The sequence below is a fragment of the Homarus americanus genome, unplaced genomic scaffold, assembly GCF_018991925.1.
Source record: "Homarus americanus isolate GMGI-L3 unplaced genomic scaffold, GMGI_Hamer_2.0 scaffold25827, whole genome shotgun sequence".
NCBI lineage: Eukaryota > Metazoa > Arthropoda > Malacostraca > Decapoda > Nephropidae > Homarus > Homarus americanus.
Genome location: NW_024738300.1, coordinates 12,581,745 through 12,609,470, shown reverse-complemented (window position 1 = coordinate 12,609,470; position 27,726 = coordinate 12,581,745). Strand labels below are relative to the sequence as shown.

Here is a 27,726-nt window from a genome sequence, read left to right as displayed (position 1 = left end):
TTAATAGGAACTACAGGTATTAGACAATGATGGCGGACTACCATCAGCCAAGTTCAATGTAACATTGTCCTTTTATATACATTACTTTAATTTACTTTATCCTCTCAAGTCTGATCCACCGGGGACTTACACCATTATATGTGTTAACTAAATAATGCCTAATGGTCGTTTGATTGTTTGGGGCCTCCACCATAATATGGATAAAGGAAATCGAGACATGACTGGAGTCTCTGATCTGTTTATGTGCATTTTTAGATACTATTCTTCATCCCAAGAAATGTATAAAAAAAATAAATATACAAAATGTCAAAAATCCTGCATCCAGTGAATAATCCCTTTATATATATATATATATATATATATATATATATATATATATATATATATATATATATATATATATATATATATATATATATATATATATATATATATATATATATATATATATATATATCAACTAGTTTTTGATAAATCCATATTTTTTATTTCTTTTTTCTCTACTGACAAACTTTCTCCAAGACTCATATTTTGTTAAGGTTGCCAAAGGCCCTGTGCACTCAACTGATATATACCAGTGTCTAAACTGTATTGTGCCTAAAGTGACTCCTGTCGGTGCTCATTAAGATCAGATTATAAATTAATGTGAATACTGTAGTATAGAGATGGAGATCATAATACAGTAATTACACATTAGTAATGCCATAAACAGCAAAGTGGAAGTATGTATGGAGCACCTTTTTCCAATACTACTGTATATAAAATTCCTGTTATTTACAATTCATACCCATCTTACATGGTACAGTTCTGTAATACCTTTCTCCGATGACACAGAATGGCTGGAATCAAGCAGCATAAAGTCCCCATCCTTTTTTGTCATTCATTATTATTACTCTAGTTAGCTATATATTAAAAACAAAAGGATTAAAAAAGATATAAATTTCAATACATTTTTATTTGGTAGACTTCTTAGTTATCCATTTATTTGTAATTCTTTCCGTATGATGCTTACTAACCCACTCACAAATGAATGAAGTTGTGTTGAAAGACAGATAAAGATAATCAAGGGCCACTTTGTGGCTCAAAGTTGCTACATTGAACAGGTAAATCAGTGATGTGGGAAGGTTAGAGTTGTAGAAGTGATCTAACCTGACAACTCACAAACTTTTGGAAACTGTAACAGAAAAAGTTCACCTTCACGTCTCTTATCTTTGACATACATTTTCACTTCTATAGTAAGAAATGTTACAATATAATTTTTAAACTATAGTTAAGTACAGAATAAATATGTGCTACATGAAGCTCCATCCAATTAGTGTGGGCAGTCATAGAATTTGACTACAAAACAAGACAAAATTTAATTAATTTTGAAATTCAAATGCAATACAATCTTGATCCCATCTTAGCTATTCAGGGTACTAAAACTCACTGACAGAATCTCTTAATGTATTTTAATCCTTGACTACTGAAATAAACATTCTGATGTCATATAGAAAACAAGTACTGTATTCTAACAAATAAAATATAATCTACAAAATAAAAATTTACAATGAAAGTGTTATCTCTCTAAAAAAGAAATTGAAAGAAAATATAATAACTATAAATATAACATCCCAGAACTAGTAAATATGACCTTTCTGTCAAGTAGAAAATAACCATGAAAGGGTATGTTCTCCAATCAATCCTCACAAAATAATTGTTACAATCTTATTATTTTTCAACAATAAACAAACCTCTTTTCAGTATTTCATTCAATGTGTGTATTGTATAATGTACACATCTTTACCCTTTACAAAATTATGATATTCTGCTCTTCTACATGTCCGTACACTTAAAACACCAGTGGAATATTTTTTCATGTTTACACACACACACATATCACTTTTCCAACAACTAAAACTCCTTTAAGTATGTTGAACTTGCTTTGTCAGTGTTTAGGGATGACAAAAGAAGAATTATGCATTTTACGGGCACCATAATGCTTGTACAAATCCTAGTTATAGAATACGAAGAGTTATAGTGCTATAAGGGCACTAAGGTACAATTGTAATGCAAAAAATTTACAGCACAAGAGAAGTGGGTTGTATCTCAAATACAGATTGGAGTGACATTACATTCATTACTTTGTGTTGTAATGTGCAGAGCCAGGCATTGTGTCATCTAATGGCTCCCAGCTACCTAACAGTTCTCTTCTCACAAGCACCACCCTACAACAATTAGGAAATGGTTTGTAGGATTTAAAATAGCTGCAATAGGGGTTAGCTTTTTATATTTTTCAGGGTGAAAAGTTATGGAACTACCACAAGCCCATCTTTTGCATAAAGTATGCCCTTTGTAAAGTAGAGATGCATATTCTTTTGAAGCTGATATAATATTGTAAAGTACTGAATAGCTGCCTTACTTTAGCAGTCTATTAAAATCAAACATATTCACATGAGTGTGTATAAATATCACAAATATAGGTGATCTTCAGTTACCAGAAACCTTTCCAATCCTCATATCTAAAAACTTTAATACCTTCTACCATGAAAGGAACAAATACTGTTTTATGATGGATAATTAGATGGTACAGTACTCTGAATTCACTGAGAATAAATTAACTTAAAGCTCACGATAGAGGTGATATGATGGCTGACTTTATTTAATTTTAAGTTAGACTAGCTTAGGTTTTGGTCAAAATTTTTGATAAGAATGATACTATACTTTATTATTACTGTCTCACTTTCTATTAATGCAAGCTTTCCCATATAACAGTTGCCAGAAACAAAATTAACATACTGCCCATGTGTTCTTTCACTCATTCTTCCTAGCTGCCTTACCACTAAATATCACACCAAAAAATACCCGTACAAATCATAGTTTAAGTGAGTCCCATAGGTGTGATGACCCATTAGGGGCAATATTGATACAACACAATGAATAAATAGCCTTTGATACAAAAGTATCAGATCTGGCACTAAACTTGACTGCCTTCACTTTCCCAACTGTAAAGATAAGTACCCAATCACAACAGGATGGGTTGAGGATGCCCAAGGTGAGAACCAGCTACCCTTAGGACAAGAGATAGGAGATGTATCCACTTAGCTGCCACACCCTTATTGGCCACTGGACCTCTTACATCATATTACTGTAATACAGTAAGGCCACATGGTTCCCATGGTGACATAACAACTATCATGAGCTTCAAGTCTGATTTGTTCTCCAAATTGCAGTGTTGCCTCATGCTGGAATATCTCATTCCTGAATAAAAACTACAGTACGTACAGTATTAACAATGAAAAGTTATGAAGATTACAGAAACTCCTTATAACACTTATTTATTTTGACTTCTTCCATGTCTTGCCTTGAAGACATCATGAAAGTTACTTTAAAAGAGTACAACACCTAATACCATACTTAATTTCCAATTGAAATGTAATAAATTATACTAGATTCATATAAACCTAACAATATTGCACATACAATGTGCATACATATTAATAAAAAAGAGGTTATATACTGTACTAAAAAAAAAAAAAATGCTTTTATATAAATACATAATACATACATAATAAATACATAAGGGACACAATGAGTTCCTTACAACTTCTAAAATTAAATGTACACTTTATTATCTAGATCACTGAATTATATATTAATAATGAGTGATCCTCTAATAATTTCTTGGGTAAACAAAACAATACATGTCAGATATTTGTTACATACCCTCTGTATTCATAAATAATATTAAGACTTTCCATTTGTTTTCCTTTTTTCACCACAGATCATGTTGTGTTTCAGGCCAGAGATGAAGAGTCATAATACTTATTAGAAAACACTTAACAAGATTCTCTGGGATACAAATTTCTAACTTTCCTGACATTACAATTATTGTGAAGACTTCTGAACACTATAAATACTGACTAAATGTGGAAATTACAAATACAATAAATCAGTAAGAGCAATAGGATACCTTACTACACTTAACTGACAGCGAAAACTTTTGTAACAATAAGGGTCTTTTGAGTCTGTGCTGGGAGTAATACAAAGATATAACAACAAACTTGTTAACACTGTCATCTTGATCATGCTGAAAATATTCAGAGAGATATTGGCACTATCTCAGAATGGAAGTGACTACCAATCTTTGGTCTTCATGTAAGACTTGCAGCACTGGGCTGCACTGTGTTGCATGGTGCTTAGTTCCACTGTCCTCCACCTGAGGGAAAATATAAGGTATAAATCAATTTTATCAATATCAAACTTCAAAATACTGAAATGGCTAATAAGTCTAATAATCCAATCTGGAGACACAGTACTGTACCTATATAAGTAGGAAGATAAGATGAGAAATGCCTGTGAAAACAATGGTGAGGGGGGAATTGACCCTGAAATACCATTTATAATTGAGCTTAGCTCAGAAGACTTGTGTATGTATAGTCAACAAGTTCATAAATTGATAGCCCTCAGTTCCCAGGACCTAAGTATATTACTAGAACAAATCCAATGATTGTTCATACATTCCTGTCATCTCTTGGCTTCTAAGAGACCTGATGGATACAGCAGTCACCAATAAAGGCTAAAAATACTGAGTTTGATCATCATCACAACAGCATCAGTGTGCTTCTTGATCATAATGCACAGGAATTTTCGTGATAACCACCGGACCTTTAAGACAACCTAGCATATTTTTAAACTCTCCATGCAAAGAAAGGATCACATGAGTCAGTAGCAAAGTACATTAACCAAAATTAATACTTACAAAAAAGATTTTTGGACACACTGAGCCAAAGAAAATAATATTTCAAAAAGTCCCTTCCAAAAGTTCTGCATGAATGACTGTAAAGATTTGCTATGGTTTTTCAGATCCATTTCCCCCAACTGAATCCCCTACAGTACTATATTACTCTCACTGAATGACCCAGTCCTGTGAAATCAGCTGTCAGATCCCCTTATGGGTTGCAATATATCCAAATTCAAACATAAAAGAACAGGTCTAATTGATCCTAAGGCAAGACAACCGGTGTGCCTACAAACCAACCTTCAACATAGAATTTTTCTTAATTCCAATCTAGCCTACACTACAATACCCTGTTAAAAACCTGGAGGACAGATCCCACATCTAGAATAAAACTATTCCTAAGATTTGTTGAGCCGTTGCACTGTGAAGTAATGGCATGGCACCAAGAGACGTTAGCATGGCACCAGGAGACGTTAGCTCTGAAAAACCAATTATAATTTGCATTTTTTTTAGCAACTGTAAACACACATGTACTTGTACTAACAACTGAGGCTAGATGGAAACTATCAAACTCAAGAGACAAATACCAGAAACTATTCATGAAGAAGTGCTTCCTTGTCTATAGAATGTAATAAGTCTGTTTATATCTGCACAGCTTGCTCAAGTGACTGGAACTTGAGGATAAGATCATGAAGTAGCACTTTGCAGCTGAGCATGATGACCAAGAAGTGTACTGGTATGATAACAAAACTCAATACTAACAGCCTTTAGTGATAATTGTAGTATCCATCAAATCCCATTAGAAACCCAGACACAATGAGGCCATTTACAATAAATTTCAGACTAGTTTCCATCATGTGTCTAGGTGTTAGGAACTACGAGTTTTTGATCAGTGGGATTATTGACTATACATATATGAGCCACCCACACCAGGCATACAGTTGTAAAAGTAGCACAAAGGTAAGGGTACTGTATTACAAGAAGAAACTTTTGAAGGGGAGCTAATACTAAGGAAATCACCTACCAAATGAGGGTATAAAAGAGATACAAAATGTTACATCCAAGCAGTGTGTTAGTGTGAGTGCTCTTATCAAATCCTTCCTCTGGGATTATTTTATGATAACCACCATTTAAACTCTTGCCAACACATCAACAGCTAAAGTAAAATATATATAAGTTCACAAGAACAAAATTAAGCATGGATGCACACACGAAGATATACTATACAGACACATAAACACACGCACATTCAATGTACATAAATATGTATTTTGCTTTGCTTATAGATATGCTTTAATGATCCTATAACTGATATGTTTTAATATTCAATACATACAGTATCTAGTTCTGAGTATTGCACATCTGCAACGAGGAACTTAAAGTAAATTATACGAAGGACCAATTGCCAAAGTGAAAATTAGTATCAAATTCAACACAGAGCTACAGAGTAAAGTACAGAGGTGATTTAGTTATGATGATATCACACATAAGTAAAAGGCACCTGTAAACAGATTAAATTTATCTACAATAAAAAGGCCATAAAAATAACATGTTTGTATACTGTAACAATCTAAGCAAATTTCCATCAATGTTCACCCTGCATGCCTCTACCTATAATGAATGAGGACACAAACATAAAGCCTACAACTGCATCATAATCCTGTAGACTTTTCCATCAACACACATTCACATTATTTACCTACTCTTCCACCTTGCTTTTGGTCTTCCTCAACATATTAGACCTCTTATCTAACTCAAATACACTCGCTCAATAATTCTCTTTCAATTTCAGCATTCAAGTACATTTTTGGGCACTATAATTTCCACAAGGAAAAAGGATCATTATAAGTACTGCATCTCTTTGATTCATCAGCCCCCTAAACTCTTCATTCTGTTTACTTTTAATCCATTTATTCTAAATCAACATATCACAGGCATACAACAGTGTGGTTTCTATAAACCCTAAAAGCCTTTATATGCCTTAAGGTTCACATCATATTTTCTTCCAATACAATTCCTAATGATCCTGATAAGCTAAGTTTTTACATTAACCCAAGAAGTAAGTCCAAGTAGATCACAAACAACTCAACTGCTAGTGAGGGATAACAAATTATGAAAACCAGGGGAACCTCACATTGATTTCACCTGCAAATGGCAAGTCTACTTGCAGCACAACTTAATTTAAAGGAAATTTTGTCCAACCTGGACCTTTAACTTACTGATACCACCCTTGGGCTGAACAATTCAGGATTTTAGTGTAAACAGTAGTTTCTCTTTCATCCAATGTACCTATGTACTGTATATTAATACAATATGCTGTACTGTAAAATAGAGTATATATGGTTTTATACCACTTAATAACATCCTCCTACAAATTTCACTTATATTCCTCCAACAGAATTTTTATGTTTCATACATATTATGCTATATATAGTTTAAAGTAAAAATTGATAGGGATGAAATCAAATTAAAATTCTTACCTGAAAGGATGAACATTAGTATCAGTGTTAAGTCTTAAAATGATCATACATCTATATCATAAAGTGCCTAGCATTACATTAATATTTGTAAGTAGTACTGTACTGTGCTCAATCTATCTGAGTTTCCAATATCCAATAAATAGCACTCATCCATACTGTCATTAATTGGCTCCATCATTACAGGCCTAAAATTTGGTAAGATCGTGATGGCCAAAGAAGAAGGACTCACCAAAATGAGGGTGTTGTGTTGTGAGGGACATCACAGCCAGTCAAAATAGAATGATGGCCATGACCACCAAGAAATTCTAAACTTCCTGTACAGTGAAACCTCCCTTAAGACAGACCTCGAGCTAACGAATACTGTATGGTCTGTTATATGGACCATCCTCTCCCATATACTGCAGTACATTATATGGAGGTTTCACTGTAGTACATTATATGGAGGTTTCACTGTAGTACATTATATGGAGGTTTCACTGTAGTCTTTATAATATATAAAGCCAAAGTAAAAATAAAGCCAGCAAAAAATGTATTAATAACAAAAATCCTAGAAGTGAATGGTGGGACAAAAAGGTGATGCCAGAGGTTTAAGAGATGTCTGACAGCACAGATAAAAGGGTCAGCAGAGCATCGTTTTTTGCCCGTGGAGACTTTAATATCGGAAAAAGCTCCATCAATTGCTGGGGAATATCTATACAAACTGAACAGTTCAGACTGTCAACTCACTGTTGTGAGATATTACTGTGTACTGTGTCTCATACCCTAAAAGACTGACTCCAAATATTCCTTACCTAGGAAAAGTTTTAGAAGTTACTTTGTATATACTGCAAGAGTATTTTTCTATTAATGAAATGAAACCACTTTATTTATATATTAAGCCAGATGGACAGTACCTGGTATAACAGTCGGCAGAAGTAAGGGTCATCTTTTCTCTTATTAATGGTTTTTTTCCAAACCACATTCACACTGCTGCAACACTAATCTGTCTACTAAATGGTCTGCCACACTCCTAAATTCTGCAGCATCATTAAAACAATGCTTAATTTCATATTATTCTATCTGTTAATTCATCCATTACTTCATTTTCTCCTACCTTTTTTGTACAGTATAATACTTTTTCTACTTCCTTCAATTTTAATCAAATAAAATATTAAAATTGGTATTCCCCTTAGTGAAGGGGTTAATATCATGTGAAGAAGTCCTAATTTTATTTTTCACAATCCTATTTCTGTGTGACTGCTTTGTTTCTTGAGCCAGACACAACAACTCACAAAGCACTCAGGTAAATGTTTCAAGTACTGCTGTTAGGTTTCAACACTTGAAGACAGATTTAAGACCCAAATAGAAGAAATGGTACAGACATTTTAGTTCTCTATGTTAAACTACAGGATGTAAATTGTGAAAATCTGGTCATACTACATTCCAAACTAAATGAGTGGGAGCAAGTGCACTAAGCCTTATAAAATGGAGAAGAGTACAGATGAAGTACTATATACAGTACACTAAAAAAAAAAAAAAAAAAAAAAATATATATATATATATATATATATATATATATATATATATATATATATATATATATATATATATATATATATATATATATATATATATATATATATATATATATATATATATATATATATATATATATATATATATATATATATATATATATATATACTGTATGCAAATAAATCACTGTAAGATTCAGGTATCCAGCTTTTTCACATCTTTAGTGAGTAGTCACCCCTGAAGATGTGAATTACACGAAAGTGCTTGGGAACTTCGTGTTTTCTTTTTCCTTGTGGTTATCAGCACATATATATATATTATATATATATATATATACTGTATATATATATATATATATATATATATATATATATATATATATATATATATATATATATATATATATATATATATATATATATATATATATATATATATATATATATATATATATATATATATATATATATATATATATATGCAGCACCCTCTGTATGCATTGCATACATACTGTAATATGACTGCACTCAATTTCCATTATGTCACACAAAACCAAAATCTCCTAAAAATTAATATACGTACTTTCTAAAGGTCTAAAATACAGCATTGTAGTCATAACTTCGTGTTTCATTCCTCATAAGAGCATAGTTTTCTATTTTTTCATGAATAGATTAAGGCAATATTGGTAATGGTACAAGTTGTGGGAAACTGCTACAAGGTAAGTGAACATGATAGCAAAGGTCAAAGAGGAAACCATTTTCAACAGCTTTTATGACTCCCTACTGTACAGCTTAATGCAATGGAAGTGATTCCATTATCCTGACAGAACCTTTTGAGGCAGTGTGGATACAGCACAACTAAACTAAGCCTTTTTTCATTACAGAAAGTGGCAGCACAGCCAGCACTGCACTCAAACACCGTCACTTTCCAATAGTAAATTTAGATATCCATCATCAGCTGGGTGTACTTGGAGTGACCTCAGCACAAACTAGCAGCCCTTAGAACAGGAGGTAAGCACTATATCCACTTAGCTGCTGCAGTGCTACAATGTAAAATTACCATAAATACTGTACAGTTCTGTCCATATTTTAGCAAGCTTCCATGCAGTGTGAAACCAAAACCAAAATCATCCTTTGAATCACAACGTTTAACTTAATGAGAGTGATAACTGTATTATTTTTTAAATGAGGTAGTGATCCTGAAATCCCATCTGTACAGTACAGGGAAAAGTCTTTAATGAATGAAATCCTAGGTTTTATAACACCAGACATGTATGACTGGCAATAAACTAGGGGAAGTTCAAATTAGCAAATTAATTCAGAAAATATTTAAAATTTTTATATTTCTTCCTAATATCAACCACAGGCCCAAGAGGGTGCATTGTGAAGTGTCAGTTACAAATTAGGGTTAAAGACTAAGAGTCTCACAGCCACACTAGTAGATATGCTTCATGATGATCAAGCTTTGACTACAATACAGCAGGCCAGGATCACCTCACTCCAGCTTTCTCCAAGGAGGAAAGAGGGAGTCTGAGCTGTCATATCTGTGCATGGCAATATAATAAGATTTCAGGGGCAATCCATCATTTATAGCCTATACACATTTCAGAAAACTCAAGTTCAGTATCTACAGCCTGCTAGATGGTAAGTGATCATCCTGGAGCTCATGTTATTAGATATTAAAGTAGCTGTGCTGTATCTGATGTGTGATCATGCTAGCTTGTATACCCCTCAAGCATTAGATGAAGTTTCACAATACACCTGGGGCATATGATTCCAGCTGGGAAGGATTAACTAATTTTAAAATATTTCCTAAATTACTTAGCTATATAATTTTTTCTTATTTAGCTCCAGTTACACTCATCAGGGGTCTCAAAACCTGAGTTTTTAAATCCCTTAGACTATCAACTGTACTCGAGATGCTCAAGATATGCATATTTAGGCTATAAAATATGATACATACCCTACATCTATTACATGCAATACAGATTGTATTTTCAAATACCATCCTTATAATACTACACTAAAATGAGCATGCACTATAATTCAGATAAATATTACAGCATAAAAGTATACACCTGCTCATCTGTCTATAACATGTATACCAGTTCCTTCATCCCAAGTAGAGTGGAACAGGAAGACTTAAGCAAAGACTTATATTACTGACCACCTCAACACCTTCAAGTGCTGTAACACCCTACACCAACACTTGAAACATGTTTACTCAGGAATTTAGCATGCTATTTGGCAGGCGAGTCAAGCAGTCGGCCAACTGCTTTATAAAAAAGTAACAATTAGTGAGATGATAGAGGATTACCTTTACAATGTGAGGGACATGGAAAAGAAGCACAAAAAAAGGACAGGAAATACTGTATTAAAAAAGGGAATGCATTAAAAGGCAAATGAACAGGAAACAGCAACCACTGAAGGACAGTGTGCAGTAGTATAATGTGTGGCAGACCACCAGCCAGTGCTGCACTATGAGTATGGCCAAGGAAAACAATCATCAATGGGATAAAGAATAATATCTCTACTCTCAGGTGAAGAGTTCTGAAATAATTTTCCACAATTAAAAGCCCAGCACTAAACCACTTTGTTTAGTAAATTACTGCTTACTCTCCCACCAGTTTAAATGATTAACAGTTTATGAGATGTACCAAGCAGTTACAAAAACTGGCTTTGGCACAGGAGAAGCTATTTTCTTTGTTTGGAAGAGACAGACAATAATCAAGATTATCTAAGGTTTAACACCAGGATGTACTGGACATTTTATCTACCAAATTAAAAAATTCAGATGCCTCTACACAAGTTTAAGAAGCACACCACACCATAGGCTACTTCTCCCCACAGAGCTCATCATAAAATGAATAACCCTTGGTGACTACCACACAGTTTGTTGTATGCAGGTATGAGAAAATGTCCTGAGAAACAACTTTTATGAGAACACTTATTTTTTAATATTTATATTTCTAAATACTATGATGGTCTTCCATATTAAATAAATTTTTCTTATCATAATTGTACTATTCAGTACAATATACGGTAATTAGAGAGAACGGAATGGTAATTTACAATTCTTCATATCTTCTTTTTAACCGCTTGTATATGGGGGTACCCTCTCTGCTGAATAACATTGTCTGGTATTAGCCAAATAAAATATTAGAAGTGGTATCCCACAGTGAAGAGGTTAAGGAAGTTGAAGGGCTGGTTTTCCTTCCTGTGTACTAGCCCTTCTATTCTCAGCCAAAAATTATGTTAAATAAATTAAGTTACCATTAAATACAACAGTGTATAAAGAGAATTGCCTATTAACACACACACCATTTAGTAAAATGATGTTATCACTAAAAATATGAGTCTCTCAGGAATTATAATACAGCATCAATAGCTCAGAAATATCAAAGCAACAAGTGGCTGAAGCCTAAAACAGATCACCAGCAGGTATTATATTATCATCTTGCAATGGTAAATACAATGGGTTCTTGCAGATTTGAGACACTAATCCTGAAAACTCCAAGAAGAAAGCTTATAAATTTTCAGCACTGGGGAAATCCAGCCAATTAATTATTTAGCATCCACCAATAAACATTGAGTAAAATGTAACAGTTTATCCTGTTAAAGGAAACTGACAATTATTTTATTGATTTTTCCTAACAAAACCCAGAAGACAACATCCTAGTTTTTGCAGGAGAAATACAAGTACTATTGTACTCTTTGGGCTCCAAAGATATATGTGCAATACAGTATGTCCTTTTCTTGGACATCATTAGATAAGTGGAAAAAAGGCAATACAGTATGTTGCTTAATTGAAGTGCTCCATTTTAATGTGAATAATCTGGTGAATCCAGTAAAACTGAGGTGCACTGTGTGTGATCGCTACCAAGAGGCGTTCAGTTGGTGATAAGGTGCTTGTGGGGGAAGAGGGAGGGACTGGTGAGCTTCCTCAACTGATGTGCCTACTGTATCTTTTTATTTTTGAGTCCGTACAGATGATCCTGAAAGTGGCCTCTCTCCACACAGAGAAAATTTATACTTGAGCAAGAAAAGTGTTAAGTATTCATTTAACTTTTACAATATACAAAATAGGCACAGGTACAGTTGAGCATCAGATGGCAGGAGGAGTTTTCATCCCCCAGATAAAATTTGGAGTTCATCTTGATATGAAGTCAATGAATATCTTTGGTGGCTATTTACCTACTACTGACAGTTTTTTTAGCACACTGCAAATTCAAAAGACCATCGGACACATTGTGAATTGAAACCAAGTTGACACAACGGAAAATCGAGAATAGAAATTTTGTATGCCAATAAATCAAAAACTGTTGTGAAGACACCAGTACCCAGGACATGCGTGACAAATTTCAGTGGTAAAATCCACACAGAAATTTGAAAAACAGAATTTCCCCAATAGTTTATGATAGATGCTCTACTGTAGGTACAAAAACAGCAGCACCTAAACACCATTCTAAGTTAAAGCCATGGCATAACAATGCCTCCACTCTAAACAGTGAGTTCTGGCTACTCTTTTACAACTGACAACTCTCAACCTGGCTGACTTTCTGCCTGTTCCCCATCTCTCGCACGAAGTGACATCAGCCCACGCCAGTCCTTCACTAGGGGTCTCTACTGTAACTGGGAAGTTCGCCTACGTGACGCTCGTTGTTTGTCGAAGCGCATCTCCATCTCCTCCAAGACTCGCGGGGTGTAGCGGACCACCAGCTTCACGGAGCCACTAGCAGCCTTCAGCAACTCGACAGCACGCTCATGGTTTTCACCTTCAACACTCTGTCAGAACAGTGTTACAATAATACCAACTGGGTTATCCTCACATCTTTCAAAACGAAATTAGCTTCTTTAAAATGAGAGAACTTAGAGAAAACTGATCTCCAATTATTACTACAAATGAAGTGTGACATGTGGCCAAATTCTTGCATCATCTTTATTAAATAAACCATAACAGTAATCACCTGTTAGCTTTCTTTTAAGATATACCAAAAACTAAGAACTGGCACTGTAGTACAAACAGTAAAAAAAAAAAAAAAAAAAAAATTTTCCCAGGAAATTTTAAGTTACCTGTATTGCATAATAACCATATTGGATTTCATCCAAACAAAACAATTCTTGAAAATATAATGACAAACTACTGTACATCATAAGCAAACTCTGTGGCCACTTACCACTCCATTGACAGACAAGAGCTGATCACCTCTCTTGAGCCCACCATGCCGGTCCGCAACACCCCCTGGGATGATGCGAGAGATGTATATGGGAGAATTTTGTTCTCTACCGCCCATTACATTAAATCCTAGACCTTCATCGGTCTTTGGTAGTTCAACAACTCTTGGATGAGCATGGCCCTCACTTGCAGCAAATGCAGCAACTGTTGCCTGAAAAAAGAATGATTAATTCTTATATTCCATTTTTGAAACTAACCCCAAGCCAGGATAGCTCTTATTATGGTGAGAGCCAATCCTGGAGGTCAACACTCACAGCTGGACTCATGATTGCACATTCCTCCCACTCACAACTATCACCTTCAAAAAAGAAATAATAAACAAAGGCTGCCCTTTGGAACAAGGGGTTCTCTAATCAGAGTCAAGCTACTATGTGATAAGTACTGATACCATAACTATGGGTCACCACCTTGATTTTAAAGCCAATCCATCATTTTGCTTAATTTCCAGCTAATTAATCATGAACCCAAGAGAGAAGAGATGGTGTCCAAGCTGCTTGGACACTCTTTGTCAGGATTACTATTAATCTTTGGGTATCACAGTCAACCCTCTCAGTGATGGACCTAAAATACCGGTTAGTCAATTATCTAAATAGATGAGACTCAATTCTGTCCCTAAGTGCCAAGTCACTTAACAGGGACATCAATATCAGCTTGAATCACTAAGATGTTGTTTATAAAAATTATGGCAAATGAAATTAATATACAGTATCTAAAATGAGAAAACAAATAATTTGTTATGTATACAGTATAATGTCCATACTCATGAACACTAGAATATGTTATGATTAAAAAACTACAAAATTTCAATTAAATTCATTTAGCTATAAGCATTGGAAAATATTGTCAGCTATATTGTGTATATTTTCAAGTAAAGAGTTCATTTAAGAACAAAGAAAATAAATTACATAGGTAAGTCTGACCATCTTACCTTGGCTGTAGCAGAAGCTCGGATCTCTGGAGAACCTGAGATGTCAACTGTCTCATAAACATGTTCATACACTTCTCGCACTGCAGTTAGGAACTCTGACTGAAGAACACGCTGAAGTGCTGCTAACTTGGCAGAAGGTATTTCCCCAGCTGTAAAGTGCTCCATATTAGCATTAATGTATCTAAACATAACCTCATTAATAGAGTAAGTGGCCAACAAAGATGTTTCTCATCTTCCCTGTCAAAATATTTTATTACCAGGGCTGTGATAAGTGACTAGAAACCATTCACTGAGTAACCACCCTAGCTAACTCTTCAATAACTACAGCAAGACAAATGACTTATAGAAAAATGCCACTAGTTTGCACCCTGTAAATTTGACAAGTTGCATACCTGTTCTCTGTTGTGTACTACCATAGTTATTCAGAAGAAAAAGGATTTTCTACTTGGGTAAAGAGTGAAAACATTAAAGATATACAGTGTACAGGAATAATTACTTACCTCTACAAGTTTCTAGATTGGTGAAATAGTTACATGATAAAAATGGTTGTACAGAACTATGAAAATTACAAAAGCCTTCAAACACTTACTCTTCTGTAGCTTATCAAGTAACTCAACAGCTCTCTTGACATCTGCAAAGAGTGAAACACGTTTATCAGTACTAAATTGTTTCTAATGATTTTCTTTTAAGTTGTCACTGGATACATTACTATAAGTACAAACGTTGTGTATGAAAAAAAAACAAAAAAAACATTTAGTTAATGGGTGCCTTTGCTATAATAAAAAGTACGGTATAACTCGGAGGTATGCTGTTGCCTAAAAATTAAATGCCTCTGGTGTTGGCATGTTAAAATCAGTTTTGTTTCTCCACATTTCTTTAGTTAAAACACAGCTTGTGGGTCTCAGAGGCTGGTAACAGAGCCACTCCACAGCATCTATGAAAGAGAAAAAAACTAGTTCTTTGTCCGGTCGTGGACCTTAACTACTTACTTCTGCTATTTGTTCAGCACTTTTTTCTAATTGGTCTATGCTGCTGATGTCATTACAAGACCATGATTACTGAATTTGCTCTCTTGCAAATATTGCTGCTATAAATGCAGATATTATCAGCATAATGATGTTATTAAATCCTTTGAGGAAGAGTAATGTGATTTAGAGAATTTTGAACAGTCTTAGTTTATGGCTTATTATAAGAGATGCCAGAACAATGTTTGTGGCCAAGAAAAGTTAAAACTGACAACCTAAACCAAGAACTGCAGTACTACAAACTAATGTACACCTGCATCAAGAGAGATAAGGCTAGGCAAGGCTAGATTAGATCATCAGCCTCAACCAATCAGAATGAATGCCAGACAAATAACGGAAATAAATAGGTTTGTTACCGGTCAAATAATCACTGTTGAAAAAAAAATCACCTGAAGAACCACCATCCTAGCTTATTCTACCTGAAGAATAACCACCTTAATGCTATTTTGGGGAATGAGGTTATGTTAGGCTAGTGTGAGGGTGACTAATGTTTACGTGAAATATGATGGCACGGAGATTCTTCCAGTGATCCAAAAATCATTTAACAATGTGTGATTTTAACTAGAATAAACCAATGATTAATATAATGTATACTCAAACTTGGCAGTACTCAGTGGTTCATTGTTGCTAATACACCTGTACTTTACTTTATCCTCTTTACCAGTGATCAGCTCGTTAGCCGCTTGAGCTATAGTGCCGGACCGACTAATTACCCAAATGTACCCAAATGTAGCCGCAATTAAGTCAAATAATGGTCCTACATGAATAAATCGGACTGCCAATCACTTCTCGACTTGTATTTGGTGTCACAAAGTAAAAAAAAATTGGAAAACTTACTTTAAGCTGAGTTAATAGATCGCGTGCATGTACCGAGGGAGCGAGTAATTACCCAAATGTACCCAAATGTAGTCGCAATGAAGTCAAACGATGGTCCTACAAGCGTAAATCGGGCTGTGAATCACTTCTCGATTATTATTTGGTGTCAAAGTCACAATAAATTGGTAAACTTAATTTAATCTGAGTTGAGTTGGGTTAGGTTAGGTTAGGTTAGGTACATGCACTCGATCTATTAACTCAGATTAAATTAAGTTTACCAATTTTTTTTTACTTTGTGACACCAAATACAAGTCGAGAAGTGATTGGCAGTCCGATTTATTCATGTAGTACCATTATTTGACTTCATTGCGGCAACATTTGGGTAATTAGTCGGACCCATAGTGTGCTGATGGTTGGTCTCCATTCGTAGGAGCTGCAGAGTAGCCACTGTAATCACGATGAACATGACAAAGTGACCTACACCCTGTCATTATTAAAAAGCTGGAAAACACAAAACCCAATTTTGATATGACTGCATCACATTCAAACTATTCTAACAAGTAACAAAACACTTTTATTCAACAGGAAAAGTCATAATGTGGCTAGTGTGTGAGCCATTAATAACGTATTCGCCAATATTCTTGGTGACATTTACACACACAACCTAAACAATGTTCTCAGTTTAAAGGTAAGACTTGACCAATCACTTCACATGTTGAGTGTTGGATAAAATTCTTCCATTCGTAGTGAGAGCTATCAAATGGTTCTGAAAACAACATGAATACAGGAGCATTCTATTATGCATAGCTTTACCTGCTCACAATAATTTGTTAATTAAGCTATTGTCAGTGACAGGTAGAGTCGACTCAAAAGGTACAGCAGAATAAAGGGCCACTTATAATATCCCATGTACGTATAAATATCATAGTAATATACGCCAGGTTTAATATGCATGCGAACAAAGTTGTCTTTAAGCGTCACAGACGTCATCAGTGTACTATATAATGCTGAATTACCTTGTTGAAGTGTGAGGGGTTCTGCTACAGACGCCATCGTTGTTGACCTCTGACGTCACTGGCCCGCCCACATCAATACAGCTCTGTAAATTTAAATGCCATTACAACTCAGCTGATGTTAAAGCTTATACGTATATATGGAATGGTCACCAATAATGATATATATTGATGTTAATATCAGTAAAGAACCTTTCAGTAAACACTGTAAAATAACATGTATCCTCTCACCTTTCTGAATTCTCTGAAATGATTTTGCGTAGTTGAGATGAGCTTTAACGCCTTGCGAAGACTAGAGGCTCTAATACTGCTCTAGTCTACAGCAGTATGGTTATGTACTTTTACTGCCCAATCCTTTTTCCAAAGAATGTCAAACAGTGTGCCCTCTTTCTTGCTTCTTGCTTGTAATTGGTAATGCAATCATGATGGAATGTACTTTCAGATGATTGGCAGTAACTACTAACTACTGCATTGTACAAGGAACTGAATCTATTGTCTGAGATAAAAGTTGAGAAAAGAATGATCAATAAATTGATATTGAAGAGAGTGGACAGCAACGAATTGGAGTTTGGGTTCATGCCAGGCAAGGCACAACAGATGCTCTACAGGTATTTTATGGTTAGTCAACTACAAGAGAAATATCTAGGGATGGAGAGAAAGTTGTACTTTGTATTTGTGGGCAATGAGAAAGTTAGGGATCGAGGAGTGTCTTTGCTACTGCATTTATATGAGGGCTTAAAAACCACTGTGAGAGCAATTGGCTAGGAAAGTAAGGATATTGAGATGAAAGTAGGTGTTCACTAAGAATCTGTCTTAAGTTCCCTTCTATTTATCATGGTGCCAGAGGCATTATCACATAACTTTTGGTCTGCCCTTGGGGTTGTTGTATGGAATAAAGTCGATGGGTCTGCGAGTGAATGTAGAAAAAACAAAAGTATTGATTAATGACATGGCCCGGTTGAGGGATCCATGGTGGAAAGTAGAAAGCAGCCATGTGGTGTCTGTAAAGGCAATTCAATAATATGCAGTGTGTACTTATGAAGTGACATGGTTTAAGTGGCAGTTTGCAGGATGCTGCTTGCTATATAGGTAATCATATAGCTTTAGCAAGGCTGAAGAAACTTAAAATTGGGGATACTGTATATCCCTGAACTGTCACAGAGTTCTGCTACCTGGGTGATCAGTGCTGAAGTTAGCTTAGTGATCTTATCCTGGGCCTTTCAGGTATTAGCTCTCAGAATCTAGAGCCTGAATTAATGGTAGACTTGATGGAGATGATCTGGTTGACATCATCTCCTATGAGTGAACATGTATAATCACTGTACAGTATATTAGCAACACAATGTCATAGATAAAGTTACTGACTACAAAGTTTTGTATTTCTCTTAAGGATCCTCAGATGACTATATTGCACCACCCTAAACCTCCTGGTATTACATCCCCAAACTTTAAATTACACAACATAGAGACTAACTAGTCTCTTCCAACACACTTTACAGAGGTCTTATTGACAAATCAATTATAAAGTTAAGTCATCAGCCATTCTATACTAGTTCATAGTTTTATTTTTCAAGTACATGCAGTAGTTTAAATGAGGGGAAATCAGGGTATGGCTGTTTGGGTTAATAAAACTAAAAACATTGTGTCAGAACAATTTGTATGGTTTTCAGATACTGTACTGTATGGTCAATAAAAATAATAAATAACAAATGTTTTAAATATCAAATTATTTATTACATCTTCTCTACAAGACAGAAGGCAAACTTATACAACAAATACTTTGCAAAATGATGAAATGGAAGGAAAGGGGCATGACAACATATGATAACACTCTTGCTAACAATACATAACTGTTAAATCCAAGAGGCATTTCCAGATCAGTTGTTCTTTCTCTTCTTCAATTTCTTTTTTAGTGAATTAATGTCAACTTCGGAATTTAGGTTGGGTGTGTTTGGCTTGTACTTTGGTTCCTCAGGCGCCACAAATGCTTTAGCTCGCTTTTCCTTCTGTTTATCAGCATTCTCTTTCTTCTTTTCTTCTGTGGGTCTCTTTCTCTTAGATACTTTCTTTTCTTCTTGGTCAATAAAGAACTTGCCCTCTGCCATTTGTTTGTCAATCTTCCTCTCTGTTGGAGCAGGTGGGAATGGAGTATAGGGCTTCTTAATCTTCTTCACCTTTGGTTTCTTCCTCTGAACGTTTTTGGCTGTAAAGTTGGGTATGAATCTTGACCAATCTCCATCCTATTGAGGAAAAAAATATAACCACATTTAAGAATATGTCTGGAAAGATCATCATAGCAGAGCACATTTTTTTCTACAGTAATATGAATGAATGAAGAGTGTTTGTTCGTAATTCCAATCACCTTGTAATAACATAGTAAAGGGTTGCAAGAGTGAAGAAAATATAACCATTTACAGTATAGAACATGGAGGAAGCTATATGTATACTGTATAATCCTTATTAAGTACAGTATACTGTACAGTATAGTAGACGATATTAAGACTTCTGAAAGTAAGAACAAAAATGATAAGAAGGGTAATACTTTAATAATTGGAAGTGGCTACTTAGCTGGGAATTACCGACTGGGCAAATTGGAGGCTACATAACCGAGATGTTAGGTTAGGCTGGGAAAGTCATGTATTCTAATATATGAGAGTAGTTAGACTTGGTTCTTTAGGTTTACATGAGTATAGTTGGTGTCAGCCTGTGTTCGCTATTCTCATGCTTCACAATTGCCAAGGTATTTGTTTGAAGCAATTCCAGTTCGGGCATTTTTTTCTCATCACTCCTGTATTGTACAGTAATGCAAGATTACATTCCAGGACTTCACAAATATTTCTGAATGAGTTAGTTGTACCAGTACTTAAAATGTTTAAAAATCTTTTTTAATGTAGAATTGCATGAATTATAACATGGCCAACTAATTTACTAGAACAAAAATAAATCTGTGAACTGCTCCCTTTTTATGTCAACATTACATCAAGTGGTCAGACAAGGATGATACCAAACATGCTCTAAAGCAAGACTAAACTACAAAAAATGGCTCCACGAGTCATAGAAAAGTTTCTTATTTGGAATATCTGGTACGGTATTCAGTTTTTACAGTATGCAGTATATGTTTATATGCAGACCAATAAACAAATTCACAAAAACATAAACAAAAACATATTGAAGGATGGACAAGATGTTAATGTATGTATTTCCATCATTATATTGTCTGTACACTGGTTTCACACTTTGAAACATCTGTTATTCTAATGTACATCACCTTGTAAAAAATGCCCAACAAACAAATCAAAACTTTTGGGTCTTGCACTATCCACCTCATTCTTACCTTAGTATTTTGGTCTTGCATTAACTGTCTCTTGATCATGAGAGCCTTCAGCAGATACACAGGATGGATGTTTTTCATAGTGTCAGTCACTACACGTATAACCTGGGGATAAATGTGAGTTCATTAAAATAATAACACCAAGTTTTGTAATGCATTTGTGTACTTAAACCTATAGAGCAGTCGTTCAGAGGACAATGTGGAGGTTGAGAAGGTCCATTATATCATTATAAGGATTACAGTTTTCCTAATATCATTCTTAGTTCCCTTTTAATGTCTTTCTGTCTTTTCTGTTTCTATTTTTTTCTATTGTCCCCATTACTGTATGTTTGCTGAGATAACCTTCATTTCTTCACATATTCATATTTCTCAACTTTATCAATCCACAGACTGTACATATATCATAAAATTCCAATTACTGTATTCCTGTCATTAAATAATGTCTACAATTCCATATTTCAGTAAAAATGTTAATACATATGCTATAGTATATAATGATTTTATAAGTAACATCTCCATTAACCGGAACCCTCCAAAACCCGGAATTGAAATTGGCTCGGAATTTTTTCCAGAAAAATTCTCTTAATTTCAGGTCTGTGAACAAGTTTTCGATGTTGAAAAACTGGCGCATTTTCTGAAAATTTCTGAAAAAACTCCTGAAAGCTCTCCTCATATTTTCCAGGTCTGGGAGCAAATTCTGAGAATGAAATACAGTACTTTTTTTTTGGGGGGGCACTCCCCTACATCCTTGTGTAAGGTGAAGCACAGAAGCGTTTACAGTGCCCAACAGGGAAGCATGCTAAGTTCATGCTTGCCTTTATGTCTCTTGAATTAAGGGTGTAGAAGCCTGAAGAGTCAAGGGCATAGAAGCCTGAAGAGTCAATGGTTTTTATGTCATCAAGTTATTGGAAGCTCCAACAGCTTGTCCCTGAATACGAATTCGCAACTTTTGATTTACACCAGGTACCTACTTTACTGCTAGGTGAACAGGGACTAATGGGGGCTAGGAAGTATGTCCGAACAACTTCCACCGGCCCGGGAATCGAACCCGTGCCATCTTGCTTGCAAAGGCAAGAGCGGTACCACTCTACCACCAGCACCCCCAAAAAATACAGTACTGTAATGCGTAAGTCTTCAAAATTCCGGAAAATCTTTCCATTTTTTTTCCGGGTCTGGGGGTAAATTCCGAGTATGAAATAATGCGGAATTCCAGGAAAATTTCATAACTTCATCAACAATGTCTATAAAAACAGATGGGATTGCTGAAAAGATATTGCACAAAATTTATATTTCCTGCTTTACCTTTCTTTCTAAATATAAAATACAATACAACAGTTAAAATGATTGATAAGAACATTGGGGAGGATCAGTACTGCTTGATTCTAGCCAGGATAAACATAAGAGATTCAAATCCCATTAGTACAAATAAGAAAACTAATATCAAATTCCAACCTGCAGAACTCCTTTGTGAGGTCCAATGGCAGCAACAGTTGCACCCTGAATCAGCACATAGCAGTTTGTAAGCAGTTCAAGAGCCTTCAGAGTAGTGCCATTTGCACCAATTAATCTTTGTCTCCGCTTCACAAATCTGTCTTTGTTACGGACCATGTTGCGGATCTGTGAAAACGTTAAATAAAAATTTTAGGTAGTTTTCTGTGCTGGAGAGAACATTGTCTTTAGTATTTTAAGTGAATGTAATAATTTTATCTGACATTTATCAAGAAAAATCTGGGCAAAAACTTGAATTTCCTTCGGTGACCTTTTACCCAAGTCCTCAAATCTACAGAACGAATTTCCTTCGGTGACCTTTTACCCAAGTCCTCAAATCTACAGAACTTATAGACAGTTCCATAATACAACCTAAAGAAAGGCTAAATTCGTTTTACAAAATAATAAAAAACAATATGGGATATAGTAAATTACCTTGACAACCTCATGTGTAACACCATCATTAAGAACCTTGACAGCCTGCTCAACAGGAACTGATCTTCCCAACAGTACAATGATGTCCCGAGCTTTTATAATAGCATATGGATCCCAAGTCTTCCTTGTTGTCAAAACTGTCATTCGTCCTTCTATGAGATCCAATTCAGCTTTGATTCCATACTCCTGTAAAGGAAAATAAAATTCTTATTTTTTTAAATATAGTTACCCTGTACTCTAATTGTATATTAAGAGCTAGAAATTACTGTTGAGGGAAAGGGCTGGGGTTGAAATCAGTAGATTTGATGGCATATTGGTTCTAATTCCTGTTATAAAATGGGATTTCCTGGAGTAATTCTTATCTTCTGAGAAAAACAAAATACTGTATGGTGATGAGGAACATAAGCCAGATTGACTTTTTGGAAATAAAAGCCCTAACCACAGCCCCACCCACATACACAAGACAATAAATAATTAAAATCATGTACTTATATCAGTAACTGAAATACTGTATACGAGGCCAAAGGTAAATCAAGACTGGTCACCCATCTAGTGTACCGAGGAACAGTTTCTTATCAAATGGGTTCAAATTAATAAATAAAACTTTGTAATATATCAATATATAATTATTCAATATAAAGTTATTGTAGTTCACAGTACAGTACTGTACAGTATATTAAAATATCAGTTAAAAATCCATACTCACTGTCATTGTTTTTTGCAGTACAGGCCAACACTCCTTAAGGTATTTCTCGCGGTATTTTGGAAAGAGAACAGAAAATGAACTTTCCTCCAGCAGATGGCTCTTCATTTCACCTTTTTTAAAATCAGGAATTTTTATGGACCAGGCATTTTCCACTGGTCCTTTGGGCAATTCTTCTTTTTCATCGTCATGATCTGACATTTTGCTGATTAGAACTTCACCTGAAAAAGTTAGGGCAATTTAATTCATATGGAATGATTCAGTTTTTTAAGAGTGTCTACAAAGCCAGGTATCCCAGCTAAGTGTATTATACTGCTAATATTGTTAAATACAGTATACCCCACTGATAAAATTTTCATGAAGTTTTCAAGTTCCCGGTGTGATTTAGTTATTATTTTTTGGAGAAAAATAATTAGAAGTGAAGGTTACATTAGGTTGGGTTATATACAGTTTCCTTTAGAGTTACATTAAGTAGGTAGGCTAGGTTGGTTTACTTTATCTCTTATAAATCATATAATGTAGCAGCAGCTGATAAGTTGTTCCACTGTGAGAGAGTTGGTGTGTATGAAATACTGTTTGGGAGAAAATTGCCACAATAGAGGTACAGTACTTTTGTTAGACCCCCACAATTTTTTTTTAAGATTGTAAGTTTATGAACTAACCTTAACCAATCTACAGTTAAGTTCATTGGAAAAAAAAAATTCTTATGAAATTTTGCAGGGTTAAAACAGAAATGACAGTGGATATTTTACCGTCACCGGCTAAGTTCCTGCTGATGCTATTTTACCAAGAGTGTGCTCTGATTGGCTCGTCATCCATTTCTGGTGAACAGCGCAAGAACTATATTTGACCATGACTCTGGTGGCATTTGGCATTTATTTAGCCGTGAGTCGATCGTTGTGTATGGAAAGTTATCATTATAAAAAAGGCGACATTTACTAGAACCTGATCTAACCAACCAAAGAAACCTACCTAACTTCCTATCCAGGAGGCAGACCCCCCCCGTCATATTAAACAGAAAGTATCTAGTTATTCAGAGCATTAGTAGGAACTTAGCCGGTCATGGCAAAACATTCACTACCAACAGAAATACCTGAATTTAGTAAGAAAGTTAGCAAAATTCTTCTACTGTACAAAATTTTTTTAAAGCTGTTGATTCTTCATGTGTGGAGGTATGAAATATAAACATGCTACAACACCTATCAGTGGTGCTCGCTGATAGGTACTGTAGCATGTAGACGGGTTCAGACCAGAAAAATCTCATATATAATATTACGCAGATTGTTGTTCATGTACAAAACTTTCTTCCAGTATCACTGTAATCATCAGTAGGATATTTTCTAATGTTGCTGGTTATCACAGGACCATGCTCCAGAATACAGCACTACCTAACCACCAAGCACTGCTGTTTGTTCCACTTCACAGGGATAAATTCAAACTAAGAGAAACAAAATATTGACATACATTTACCAAATGACTGAGGTAATTTGGCATATACTGTACAGTATTCAACTGGTACAATTACAGGTGCACCAGACAGAACATCAGAATTACTTCAATTACAAAGGGGGTGCCCCTAATATAATATACACTTTGGGAAATATATCTTCTGCTAATTAAAATTCTACTAATGACAGCAAATGCAGGCAAAAATCTCCAGTACAGTATCTACATTAGCTGTATACAGGAATATCACGTATCGATGGGTCCAACTAATTACCCAAATGTAGCCAAATATAGCCGGAATGAAGTCAAATAATGGTCCTAGATGAATAAATCGGACTGCCAATCACTTCTTGACTAGTATTTGGTGTCACAAAGTAAAAAAAATTGGTAAACTTAATTTAATCTGAGTTAATAGATCAAGTGCATGTACCTAACCTAACCTAACCCAACTCAACTCAGATTAAATTAAGTTTACCAATTTTTTTTTACTTTGTGACACCAAATACTAGTCGAGAAGTGATTGGCAGTCCGATTTATTCATGTAGGACCATTATTTGACTTCATTTGGCTACATTTGGGTAATTAGTCGGTCCGTGTATCGATAGCATTTCTTGTGTTGGCAAATCCCGCTTCTTATCCATTTGAGTAAAATTAACTCCGATTACTACGTAGATCCACTTATATTTCAATGCATTATACCTTTATTTTCTTAATAATATAAGAAAAGTCTCTGTTTCTGTTGTTAATACACGTTTATAGACAACAGATGGTCCCTTCTCCTCCACATGGGTGTTAATGTTGTGATAGTTTGTGAAGACTTTACATGAACTCTTGCAGTACTAAACTATCCTGTTGCTTCTAAAAAAATAGCACAATTTATAAGTTAATAAAAACACGAAGAAAATTTTTAGAAAACAAAATTATTATATAAGATAAATAGCATTAATATTTCACGTACCACTCTGTATTAAAGTTACAAAAAATAATATTGGAATAATTTCTTGAACGTTTGATCTGTGCTCGATTTCCCTTTATTTAAATTTTGGTCGGTACTCATATATCAGTAATTTAATGAATGAGTCCTATTGGTTACCTTCAAGCAAATTATATTAATATGTTTGATACTCTTCAGGATATTAATATACATAATATTATATTATCAGTGTGCCAAAAGTTCCATTGGTTGCAATATCTATGGTGCTGGGTGTAACAGGAGGTAAGTATAAATCAATAGCCTATGACTATAACTCGTACCTTTAAATAATGTTACTGTAATTTAATAGTAATACGGTATTATGCGGTATACTGCATAAGTATATCTTTAGTATAGCATAACATAATATAACATAACCTTACCTAATCTAACCTAACCTTACCTAATCTAACCTAACTTAAGCTAACTTAACCTAACCTAAATATCATGTAGACCACACGCTATAGTAGCACCATTAGGGGAATACACAAACAAGGGAAGGTAAACTTTCTAGTGTGAGATACCTGTACATTAAATTGGACAGTTTATGATCAAGTGTTTAAGATGGACGCTTCACAACAGCAACAGACAAAAAATCTTAAGGAAGCAAACATTATTTTAGTTATTAGGCTAATATTTTATATACCAACATGAGGTATTTGTATGAGTAATAACCAAACCTAGTCTGACCTAACCTAACTTTTTATTAATGAAAGTTCATTTTCTGTTGCAGTTCTACGACTCTAATTTAAAATTTAGTTAATGAGAACATGGAATTCTGGACAGATATGACAGCAGACATCTACACGGGGTATACAGGTAAAATGAATGGTAACAGGAAAAATAAAAACGTAACATACAGTTTGGGAATGCCGTTAGTTCCTCAAAAAAAAAAAAAATGCTGTCGTGCAACCAAATATGGGGACTGAATGTACATGTTGAGTTCGCTGGCTTTACGGACTTGTATAATGACGGCAAGACGGAAAATACCGGTGGCATGCCACAGGCGAAGTGAAGCAGTATCATTATTGAGATCAACATACTGTTCGCAGGTTTATAAATGATGGATAGGAGAAGAGGGTGTTCATGCTACTTTATTTATTTATTTATCTTTTTTTAGGGGGGGGGGGGGGCAAGACTCCTTGCTTATGGACCACTCCTCAGTCGTGATTTGGCTTTAACTTTGACCTTGAGGTTATAATGTTAATATGGACAGCTTCCCCAGGCAGCGACATTATCTTCAGATTTCTTGCTCTTATGCAATCGTACTGCAACCGTGCAACGTTACGTTCTTGATAATGTGCTCACCAAGGTCATTATATCATGAATGAAGTAACTAACGATGAGAAAAAGGAATGAGTAAATAATGTGAAGAGAAGGGTGGAGAGATATAAAACGAGTGTAGATATTTACACAGTTGTGGCAGTGAATGTGTGGTAGACCATCAGGTCTCTACTGTCACCTGTGCGTCAATGAGGTTAATAGGAAATTGCTAATGAAAGAGGATGTTTGCTGAATCAAACTTCTGACCTCCCTGCAATCATAGTAATGTTTACAACAAGAAATGATGGCTGCAATCGCGGCAATATTTGCCACGAGAAATGATGATTGCTTTTCG

The 27,726-nt window shown here is 34.9% G+C and overlaps 2 protein-coding genes across 4 annotated transcripts; both read right to left on the bottom strand.

Annotated features, from left to right (window-relative positions):
* Window positions 1-940: 940 nt before the first annotated feature.
* LOC121873888 (protein lin-7 homolog C-like) lies at window positions 941-17,818 on the bottom strand. Of its 3 annotated transcripts, none has more exons than XR_006090319.1 (6): window positions 17,736-17,818; window positions 15,468-15,509; window positions 14,879-15,027; window positions 13,892-14,101; window positions 13,262-13,499; window positions 941-4,198 (listed from the first exon to the last, which is right to left on the bottom strand). XR_006090319.1 is itself a non-coding variant. In XM_042377762.1 (6 exons), exons 1-6 carry the CDS (start codon window positions 17,770-17,772, stop codon window positions 4,179-4,181), a joined length of 594 nt encoding a protein of 197 aa, XP_042233696.1. In that variant the 5' UTR covers window positions 17,773-17,818; the 3' UTR covers window positions 941-4,178. The 3 variants fall into 3 exon arrangements, 1 of the variants encoding a protein (XP_042233696.1); XR_006090320.1 differs by having other exon boundaries at window positions 13,271-13,499; XM_042377762.1 differs by having other exon boundaries at window positions 13,364-13,499.
* Window positions 17,819-19,444: 1,626 nt separating this feature from the next.
* LOC121873887 (KRR1 small subunit processome component homolog) lies at window positions 19,445-25,942 on the bottom strand. The gene is made up of 6 exons (XM_042377761.1): window positions 25,835-25,942; window positions 23,693-23,910; window positions 22,987-23,172; window positions 22,516-22,680; window positions 21,067-21,168; window positions 19,445-19,972 (listed from the first exon to the last, which is right to left on the bottom strand). The coding sequence occupies exons 2-6, from the start codon at window positions 23,888-23,890 to the stop codon at window positions 19,610-19,612; spliced, it is 1,014 nt and encodes a 337-aa protein (XP_042233695.1). The 5' UTR covers window positions 23,891-23,910; window positions 25,835-25,942; the 3' UTR covers window positions 19,445-19,609.
* Window positions 25,943-27,726: the final 1,784 nt, after the last annotated feature.